An 11,280-nucleotide genomic window follows, 5' to 3' on the forward strand; every position below is an offset into this window, starting at 1 on the left:
TCCGGTACCGATTGAAGCCACGTGAGCAGCTCGGTCGACAATCGCTGGGGTGCCTCGGGAACCTCGACAAACAACGACCGTGGATCGACATCGAAGGGTTCGCCGTTTCCCTCTTGGAAATGCTGCTGTAGACGGGCGCTGAGATCGAATCCGATAAGGGAAAGGTAGGCGGCGGACTGGTTCGCAAGGATGAGGTCTTCGGGTCCTTGGCCGGTCGAGTAGTCGGCGAGTTCACTGTCGGAAACGGCCTGGAACGATTCAACGCGAGTGCGAAAATTGTCGCTGGTCTGCCCGAGTGCGACGCCATTGACGCACGGATCGATTGTCGCTGGAACTGCTGACGTTTGTGGTTTCACGAGACGGGACTTCGACCGCAGCCACTGTCGAAGCGGCACCATCTTCGCCGATCGATGTGGATACCTCCGGTTGGGTCGCCTCAACATCGGCGAGGGCATCATCGTCGGTGCTCGAACTACACGCGACCACGACCATCATCGCCAGCGAAGCGGAAAAGCAGATAGCGGGCTTGGCGAGCGAGGCGAAGATGAGACCTGGTGAGAATCAAATCTGAGCCGCGTCCTTTTCGGCGAGATAGGAAGCAAGCTTTGTCTCCGCGGTATCACCAAAGAGAATTTGGGCGACCTCTGCCAGACCATCACCTTCACGGATTCGTTCATTGCGGACAACGAGATCGATCTTGGACCGGCGCAGCATAAAGTCCTCGAGATGGGTGATCATCTCGTGGCGCGCAGCATGGTGGAGTTCGACGCGAAGGTAGTCGGCGGATTCCAAAATGTCCTCCGCCATTGCCGGATCCTCTCGAATTTCGTCGAGCATCGCGAAGGCTCGACGACCGTAGCGACGCCACAGGCGCTCGCTTAACGGTTCAACGCCTCGCTTGTGGCGAAGGCTGTCAAGTTTCATTCGTTTCGCTTGCCGAACAAAGTCGGCACGAACCTGGTCGCCGGGCTCACCGAACCAGTCTTCTTGATCGGGTTCTAGCACGAAGCCCAGCTTCTCTATCTCGGCTGCGACCTCTTCACCGACGTTTAGACAGTCCGTAATTTTGCCGCCGAAAATGGTGACGATTCGCCGCTCAATATCGAGATCGATCTCGTGCTTACGAGACAACTTGCCCCAATCAATGTTCTCGCGTAGATCTCCATCGTTGGGGACGACCAACGGTCGAACACCACAACGTTCGGCGATGATGTCGTTCGTCGTCAGTGGCTCTTGGAGATCAAGCCGATTGTTTATCTGTTCGAGGAGGAACTCGCGATCTTCATGAGTTACCTCCGTAAACGGCGTGTTTACCCGGGTTGTCGGTCGTACCAATCACCGAGCGGCGACCCATTGGATCACATAGAACAAGCGCTGGGTGTCATCAAAGAACGCGAGAACTCGCTCGCTCTCGGTGAGCTGGGGAACAACCAAGTGGATTCCCTTGGAGTAGGCAATGCGGTGCTGGGTTTCGTTCTCCCATTTGGTGTTGAGTCCGTCGACGAACGGGCCTGCCGCGTTAACGATCGCCTTTGCCGTTAGCCCAAACTCGCGTTTCGTCTCAAGATCCTGAAGCGACACTTCCCAATTTGCGCCGTGTTGGGTTGCATCGACGAGTTTCGACATAGTTCGCTGCGGTCGCTCCGGCCTCAAGCGACTGGCGAACAAAGTTCCACACGAAGCGGCTGTCGTTGTCACGCAGGTACGCGTCGTAATATTCGATGCCGCCGCGGACATTGGAAATGTTGACGACCGGCTCCGGCTCCTGCGACTTAATTTCCTCGGGTCCCAAAAACTGCGGACGGTGCGTCTGGAAGTTGCCGATCGCCCAGTACGCCGAACTACCCAGAGCCGCGAGCCACGGCGGAAACGGTGAGCTGTGATCGAGCGCCGCCATGAAGCCAAGTTGGGTGATGTTCGACGGGTACGCCTTCAAAAGACGGTTCCGTGACAACGAGAGCTTACGAACAAGATTGAGCTCGTAGTTCTCGAGATACTTGAAACCACCCCAAGCCAGGTTGGACGACGAAGAGCTGGTGAAGCCGGCCCAGTCCCCGCGGTCAACAATGGCCACGTTGAGTCCCCTACCGGCAAGAACGGCAGCCGACACGGCCCCATTGATGCCACCACCCACGATGAGAACATCGAACGTTCCGCCCGCGAGTCGTGCCACGTTGCTTGCGCGAAGTTCCATGACCTCCATCGTAGCGATCACCCCTGCCCCGACGTGACCCGGCACGCCCTCACCTAGCTCATAAACCCATCGGACCCGTAGCGTGTTCATATGGATGAGCACATGACGATCTTTGACGCCGTCGGCGGAACACCGTGGTTCGCTGCCGTGATCGACCGGTTCTACGACTCGGTCGAGACAGACGTTCTGCTGCGCCCTCTCTACCCCGATGACCTCACCGAATCGCGCCATCACATGGTTCTGTTTCTTCAGCAATATTGGGGTGGTCCCACGGCCTATTCAGATGAGCGGGGTCACCCACGTCTACGCATGCGTCACGCTCCGTTCGTCATCACCAGCGCCGAGAAAGATGCATGGCTGACCCACATGCTCGACGCTGTCCGTTCAATGCCTGACCTCGACACCGAGATCGAACAGCAAATGGTCAGCTACTTCGAAATGGCAGCGACACACTTGATCAACCACGGCTAAGTTCGAAAAAATCCAACGTTGCCCGAACACGTGCCGAACAAGCGAAAACGGACAGTGCCACCGCAATAGCGGTGGCACTGTCGTGATCGATGGTGGTCAGGCGGGGCGTCGATCCCCGGACCTACCGCTTTTCAGGCGGTCGCTCTGCCAACTGAGCTACCTGACCAGAATTTAGTTTTTCACTGCGGCAACCTTGCTGTTGCCATTGGCTACAACGCAGTTGTAGCTGGTATTGCGCGGTCCCGACGAGATTTGAACTCGCGACCTCCGCCTTGACAGGGCGGCGTGAACTCCTGACTTCACCACGGGACCAAATTTCCGCACCGAAATGCGGGGCTTTTCACTTGCGTGATCTGCCACCCAAACCGAAAGGCTGAGCGGCAGTCATAGTAGCGCTCTCCAGTACGCATTCCACGCGAGCTAGCCGAACATGACGTTCCACTGCGCCCCGTAGTAACGGGCCAGCGAGACACTCCGAAAAACGAAGCCAAAAATCAACCCGTAGATCAGACCTTACGGCGCGGAATATCCGCATTTTTCAGGATCTTACCCTCGGGAGTAATCATGCCAGCCTTCGTCCCAGCGAAAGCGTGTTCGCCGCGAACAAGTCTTCTTGGTTGATCATCACCCACCGGTATCCCGGATCAGCCTTCTTGATGCGCTTGAACGCCGCCTTCATCTCCGCGGCGTCGCCGGCAACATTGATCGAGGAATTATCGTTGACGAGGTCAACCTTTCCCGTTGCATCGGGTGACGCCCCAAAGTGCTCGGTTGCTGCCGCTAGTAGCTGTTCGCGGTTAAAACGTGCCATTACAAATCTGCCTCCGGGGTAGTAAGAATACGTTCGACTTCATCTGCCGCGGCGTGTGCCCCACTACCGTCGACATGGACCTCAACGACGTCTCCGGCAACCGCACCCAACGCCAGAACACTCATGATGCTCGTCGCTTTCGCGGTCTTGTCGCCCTTGGCGATTGTGATGCTGCCATCATGTGACTTCGCGAATTCAACGATGAGACTCGCCGGACGGGCATGCAGCCCTCCCTCGCCGGAGATTGTAATGCTCCTTTCGACGGAGCCAGCGTCGTCTTCTTCGGATCCAGCGGTCAACGCGCTGTACAGGAGCTCACCGTCGGTTGTCGTCCACAATTGTTCGGCTACCTCGTCATCTTGAAGCGCTTCGGCGATGTGACTCAAAACGCTGACGTGATCGTCACCAACAGCGGCTAGGCCGATAACGAGGTGGGCTGTTCCCGCACCCCAGTCAATCCCGTCGGGGAACTGCGCGACGACAATCCCGGTGCTGTGAACGGCGTCGCGACTTTCGAACGTTCCATGCGGCATCGCAACACCATTGCCGAGGAAGGTCGAAACGGTTTGTTCACGTTCGAGCATGGCGGCGACATAGCTCGGTTCTATGTGTCCCGCCTCGGCCAGGAGGTTACCGACGAATTCGATCGCCTCGATTTTCGATACTGCATCGAGGCCGACGTGTATCGAATCGCGTGCAAGAAATGCTTCCTCTGTGGCCATCATCACAGCTTCGACTCCACGTCTTCGCCACTCTTCAAGGTCTCGACGAGGCCCTTCACTGCCGGGTCACCAAAGAACATCATGAATGGAATGATCGCCGCGTCAGGAAACTTGGACTTGGCCTGTTCTGCGAGAGATTTGTGCGTGACGATAACGTCCGCATGCGCTGGCACCTGTGCCACCGGCGAGTGGATTACTTCGATATCGAGCTTTGCCTTCTTTACCATCTTCTTGAGCTGATTCGCTCCCATGAGGCTGCTTCCCATCCCTGCCTCACAAGCAAAAACGATGAGCTTTACCTCATCGGCTTTCTTGACGACCGTGTCACTCATATCTTTCCCCTTGTCGTTTACCAATTGTGCTTTTCAGTAGGCGAGGTGCAAGGTCGATTGCCTCCTTTGCACCTCGCCCACTCAGAACCGCCAAGACCCTCGATGCGTAGCCCGAAAGCCTTCAGCGGTGTCGTGCGAAAACAATGCCGGTGGGCGACTTGCGCCCACCGGCATCGTCCTTAAGCGGATGCTCCCGGCACACTCATTCCGGGAATATCTGGCATTGCGTTGCCCGCATCGACTTCGTCGATATCGGTATCTGCCATATCTTTCACTGGGAACACCTTTAGCAGGGCTGAACCAGTTACAAAGCTGACTACTGCTCCGACCGCGACTCCGGCGACAACACCAAAGGCAGCGCCTCCGTCTGGCGGCAGACCACCAAGCACAGCGAAGATCGAGCCAGGGCTCGCTGGAACCGTGAGGCCAGCACCAGTGGCCACGAACACGAGGTCAGCGGTGATGCCGCCGGCCCACATGGCCAAGATCATGACCGGGTTCATGAGTACGTACGGGAAGTACACCTCGTGGATACCTCCGAAGAAGTGAACAATGATCGCGCCAGGAGCGGACAGCTTTGCCAGCCCCTTACCAGCGAACCAGTACGCACCGAGCAACCCGAGACCGGGGCCAGGGTTGGCTTCGAGCAAGAAATAGATCGAGCGACCCTTCTCGGCGACATCAGCTGTTCCCAGTGGCGTGAGCACACCGTGGTTGATGGCATTGTTCAAGAACAATACCTTTGCGACCTCGATCGGGACATCCGCGATCGGGAGCAAACTCGCCTCTGCGAGCGATTCCACTGCGTTTCCAAAGACGTTCGCGATGAATGCCATGATTGGGCCAACAATCCAGTAGCCAAGGAATACGAGACCAATTCCAGCAAACCCTTGCGAGAAGTTGTTGAAGAGCATTTCGAAGCCTGCTGGTGTGCGGTCTTCGAGGAACTCATCGATCTTCTTCATGATCCAACCCGAAAGCGGGCCGATTAGCATTGCTCCCAGGAACTGCGGCGGTTGGATTGACAACTCGGTTTCTTCACCTGTGGGAAGGCCGGTCACCTCGTCGAATACCTCGGCGGTGACCGTACCTGCCGACCCGATGACGCCGAACACGGCGATCGCAGCGAGAACACCGCCACGGTGTCCGTGCACCATCTTGCCACCCGTGTACGCGATGAGCGTGGGCAACAGATAGACGATCACTCGACCAACCAATGGCTGGACAAGTGGATTGGTTTGTTCGACCTCGAATATTCCAAGTGTCACCAACCAACCGGTATCAATAATGAGTGCCGTGATGAAGCCCCAGGCAATAAATGCTCCGATATTCGGAATCACCATGCCTGCAAGCCAGCCACCAAAGCGCTGTAAACGTTCTTGCATTACTACCCCTCCTTTGAGTTACGTAGGACAACATACGTTGCCATGTGACGGGCGCCACTGCAAATTCGGCCGATGCGAGTAACGACACTTTGCGCAGACGCGCGGTTTGGCAAGAACGGAACTCGGCGTGTAGCTACCTGCCGCTCACACAAAAGTCGACAGAACCGAAACGTCCGCTGAGGACAAAAGCGGGCTCACCACAACAACGGGGGCGCCCGATTCCTCCAGCGCAACGGTAGAGATGACCAAGTCAAACGCAGACGTATCACGGTCTTCATAGATGGACGCGCTCAATACCTCGACCAACGAGAGCTCGGGGAACTCGGCCTGCAAACGCGACACGAGAACCCACGCAGTCGCCATACCGCTCGGACACACAACCATTGCCTGCTTGCGTGGGCGAAGGTGCCCACGCTCGAGAGCTCCCGACAGGTACATGGCGAGATAGCCAACCTCGTCTGCATGCACGGGCACCCCCATTCGATCACTCACCATTTGCCCGACCTCTTCGGCAACCACCTGCACCTCGGGGTATCGTTCCGCAACTTCGGACGCGAGTGGATTATGAACGGGCAGGCCATAGCGAAGCCGGACCATCAACCTCGTAAAATGCATGGCGAGACTACGTCGCAGCGCATCATCATCGGCAAGACTCGCATGCAAACGCTCGGTCGCGATATCAAGAATCTCACCAACGAGCTGTTCAATATCGCTGGTGGCCGGCGTATCAGCGAGTAGCGCGTCGAACCCCAACAGGTACTCGGTAAGCCCAGCAATCTCCTCACTGGAAAGCTCATTGCCTTCATGCGCGCGCAATACCTGCGCGAGCGAACGCACCGAATCGGCTGCCGGGTGGTCGTTGAGCGAGAGGAAATGGCCGGGTTCCAACACCACATGACACCCCTGAGACACCCGCGCCTCTGTTACGGCCAAATACAGCGTGTACACCAGATCGCTGCTTCCACTCGCAAGGCGATCCCGCAATGGGGTCGCCCGAAGCGCCGACGCGCAAGCCTGGATCGGCAATGAACTCAACCGGTCACGTAACCCAGCTGGTACTCGAACCCGAACAAGCTTTGCTTGATCAATTTCGGTCGTCAGTAATTCATCGAGAACGTCGGAAGGAACCGCCTCAACAATGAGCTGTACGAGGGCACGCCGCACCCCTTGCTCCGAACCCGAAATCGCGATGCCTTGACCTGGTTTACGGACAAGGGGAAGGCCCATCCGCTCCAACCACGGCTCGCATCGGCGAAGATCTCGACGCGCCGAAGTCTTCGACACTTCAAGATTTTCGTTAAGGGAATCGAGCGAAATCGTGTTGGGGTAGCTCCATAACAACGCATCGAGCAAGAGATGAACCCGTTCGTCTGGCGCATACACCCGAGGTGCAGCCGATCGCCCATCGAGGTCTTGCAAGATATGTGAGCGAACCTCGTCGGACGCAACCACAGACAGACCGGTGCCCCGCTGTCTTACCAGTTCAGCGTCATGAGACAGCAAATAGTTCTGCACCGCTGCGAGCCGGTACCGGACAGCCCGCTCACTGAGAACGAGGTCCGCGGCGAGTTCAGAGGTACTCCGAGGTTGATCTTGCCCAACGAGCCACCGGACAATGCGAACGACCCGACTGTCCAAGTGTGCGCTCATGGACGAACCAGGTGCGGCTCAAGTCTCTCTCGTACCTCAACAGCCGACGTCGCTGTTGTGATCACGTCGAGTACCACATCGGCAATAGAGGGATCTTGAACAGCGATCGTCGCCTTGATTAAGTTGACGGCGTTTGCAGAAACCGACAGCTTCGTGATGCCGATCGACGCAAAAATAATCGCGGCTAATGGATCTGAAGCAGCTAGGCCGCACACGGAAACGCTTCGATTGTGAACACGACCGGCGTCAGCGACAAGCTTGCACATCCCCAAAATTGCAGGGTGCAACGGGTCGTGAAGCTGGCTAAGGGAACCCATCATTCGATCTGCCGCCATCGTGTACTGGGTCAGGTCGTTCGTACCAATCGAGAAAAAATCGACATGAGGAGCGAATGCCAACGCCGTCATTGCAATCGACGGAACCTCGACCATAACGCCGAGTTTGATATCGCCCATCTCCGTTCCCGCCTCATCCAGCTCGGTTCGAATAGCGGTCACCCGATCGCGGACAGACATAAATTCATCGAGCGTCGCGACCATTGGAATCATCAAGGCAACGTTGCCAAAGGCCGACGCACGAAGTGCTGCCCGGATTTGACCATCAATGAGTTCAGGAAACTGGTCATAAATTCGGACGCCACGCTGACCGAGAAAAGGATTCTCTTCCTCGGGAAGGTCCAGATACTCAGCCGGCTTATCGCCGCCGATGTCAAACGTTCGAATAACGACCGTGTCACCTTCCCAGCTCGATGCGGCGAGCTTGTATGCCTCGAATTGTTCCGCTTCCGTTGGCGGCTTCGGGGTGTCAAGAAACAAAAACTCGGTTCGAAACAGCCCAACACCATCGCATTGTTCGGGCACCGCTCGATGAATGTCCTCAGCGCCCGCCACATTGGCGGCCACATCGATTCGCACATCACCAAAAGAAACGCGTGAACCGCGCACGGCATCGAGGCGTACCTGAAGGGCAGCTCGTTCCTCCGCGCGCGCAGAGAAATCTACCGACACATCGTCGGAAGGATCCCGAAAAAACTCGCCGGTGGAACCATCTAGAGCAGCCGTCGCCGGAACGTTGACAAGTAGGTCCGTTACCCCGACAACCGCGGGAACACCAAGGGATCGGGCAATAATCGCGACATGGCTCGTTGCACCGCCCGTCTCGGTCGCGAACCCCAAAACCATCTCCGGGTCGAGACCAGCCGTCTCTGCTGCAGTTAACTCATGAGCAATGAGAATGCTCGGCTCGCGCAACGTCGTCGCGCTAGCCGTGACACCGGCAAGGTCGCGCTTGATTGCGCTCATTACCTCGCCAACGTCGGCCGCACGCGCAGCCAGGTACGGGTCGGGCAACGAGGCGAGCAGCGCTTCAAGCTGTGCAGCAGCTGCATCAAACGCCGAATTGATATCCGTTGCAGATTCAAGATTCTCAAGTACGGCATCGACGATCATCTCGTCCTGCGCGATAAGGCTCTGTGCGTGAAGAACATCGGCGGCCTCTTCGCGTCCTGATTCTCCGGCAGCCGCTGACAGCTCAGCAAGTTGCGCGCTGACGTTCGCCGAAGAAGCCGCAATTGCCTCGCTCGGATTCGACACGGTGTCAAGCTCAACCGCCTCGGTCGTGATCGCAATAACCGGGCCCACAGCAACCCCCGGAGATGCACCAACCCCATGGCTCGTTGCAACGATCTCAGTCTTTTGCACTCCATTAGTCATTAATTTTCCCCTTCAATACGTCGTACATGTGGGCTCCGCCGACCAGAGTGATGCTCGTCGTCACAATCAACCCGAGCACGGTCACGCCATATTGCAGTACCAACTGGTCCTCAATTGCGAGACCGAACATTGCCCCGAAAAAATTAAAAATCATGAAGAGCAGACCGATGCAAAAGATGCCGAAGCGCCTCTTCTCTCCAAGGCGCACGCTCGTTCCAAGAGCGTACGAGCCGCCTCGCATCCCCTTTTTGTTCGCCGGGGTATCTGCCACGACGTAACCGTAGAACGCATACAAAACACCAACAACAAACGCTGGAAGGAAGATCAAACCAGCCCCGTAGCGGACTCCGAACAAAACACCCGCCCAAAAAAAGGCACCGGCCACCGCTTGATGAGCGAACCGGTTCAGGTTGAAGAACGGATCGCGCATGTCAATCGACTCGCCTCGCGCTGCCGAAAGCGAATAGTGAAACCACGGATATGCAATGGTGCTTGCCAAAACAAGCCCGAGTAGATCCACGACGAGCGATCTGAAGTCATGCCCGGCGTTAAGAAACTGTTCGGCCTCGTAGCGGAAAACCCCATACACGCCAAGGGTCGCCGCCCCTGCGAGCGTGAGAGGAATGAGGTTCTTGAAATACCCGGAGAACCCAACCCGAAAGATGTCCGATATCCGAACGCCGAACTCAATTGGTCCCGCCATTAGTGCTCCATCTTCATTTCTCGGTCGATTTCATCGGACATCAGAACAGCGGCCCGGTCGTTCGCTGTCGCAGGGGCGAAATCTGTCGACGGCGCGCGAACCGCAGCCCGACCCCACGCCAAGGCCTCCGAAAGGGCAGATGTCCCAGACCCTCCAGCGGCCAAGAACCCTGCGAAAAAGGCGTCACCTGCGCCAACAGTGTTTTTCACTTCGCTCGTAGGAGCAGAGGCAAAGGTGGCACCCTCACTGTCGACCAGGATGGCGCCGCGTGAGCCGAGACTAACCAAAACCGTTGAAACCCCTCGCTGGTAAACGTCGGTGGCGGCGTCAGCAACCTCACCGAGTGTGCCGAGGTGCCGGCCGACCAATTCGCCGAGCTCATGATGGTTCGGCTTAATTACATCGCATCCGACAGCTACCGCTTCCGCTAGCGGGGCTCCGCTCGCATCTACGCCAAGAAGGACCGATGACGGAAGCTCACGGCGCACCCGGGAAACAAAGTCTGAAGGAAGCCCGGGCGGATAACTTCCACAAAGAACCACCCAACTCGCCGACACCGACACGCTCAGAATCGATGCCAGCAATTCATCTTGGGCATCGACGCCAAAGACCGAACCAGCCTCATTGAACTTTGTTGTACGACCATCAGCCTCGATCACGCCGACATTTGTGCGGATCGAACCCGAAATGGGCACCGTACGCGACGTCATATCGTCAATGTCGCCGAGCAGCCGAACAAACATGGCCGAGTCATCGCTACCAGCGGGAAATACACACGTGCTCTCGACACCACCACGGGCAAGCGCCCGCGCCACGTTGACCCCTTTGCCCCCAGCCTCGATGATCACGTCCGACGCGCGATGCACCGCCCCGTGGTTGAGGGAGTCGATCGAGACGGTTCGATCAACGCTCGGGTTCGGTGTGACCGTGACAATCATCGTCACGACTATGCCGTATGGTACGTCTCGAACAAAATCTGCTCGGCCTCTTTGGTCCACGTGTTGTTGTCGCCGAGAGCCGCAGCGATGTCAGGATGTTTGTCGGCCAGTTCGGTAAGTCCGGTGAGTTCGAGCCCGCTCAGCTGAGGGAAAATGACGACCTTGCCGGCATAGTCACCTTCCAAAAGTGCGCGGACACCGTCTCGGCCAGCTTCGATACCCCCCACGGCAGCAAGCGCTCGCCCAGGTGAAAGCGACCCATCCAACGCCTTTTTCAAAACCGACACCTGGTCAGAAATCGACGACCCCGACGTGCCCGTGTACTGGGCGTTGTGAAGATACACGTCGCTCATATTGAGCGG

General features: G+C 57.2%; 1 protein-coding gene across 1 annotated transcript; it reads right to left on the bottom strand.

Annotated features, from left to right (window-relative positions):
- Positions 1-9,979: 9,979 nt before the first annotated feature.
- On the bottom strand, positions 9,980-10,918 carry LOC144070498 (1-phosphofructokinase-like). The gene has a single exon (XM_077594964.1). The coding sequence runs from the start codon at positions 10,916-10,918 to the stop codon at positions 9,980-9,982; it is 939 nt and encodes a 312-aa protein (XP_077451090.1).
- Positions 10,919-11,280: the final 362 nt, after the last annotated feature.

This window comes from Stigmatopora argus, unplaced genomic scaffold (assembly GCF_051989625.1).
Source record: "Stigmatopora argus isolate UIUO_Sarg unplaced genomic scaffold, RoL_Sarg_1.0 HiC_scaffold_138, whole genome shotgun sequence".
NCBI lineage: Eukaryota > Metazoa > Chordata > Actinopteri > Syngnathiformes > Syngnathidae > Stigmatopora > Stigmatopora argus.

What these genes read in the sequence shown, in the direction of transcription:
- LOC144070498 (XM_077594964.1), bottom strand. Translation starts at nt 10,918, where the DNA reads ATGATTGTCACGGTCACACCGAACCCGAGCGTTGATCGAACCGTCTCG.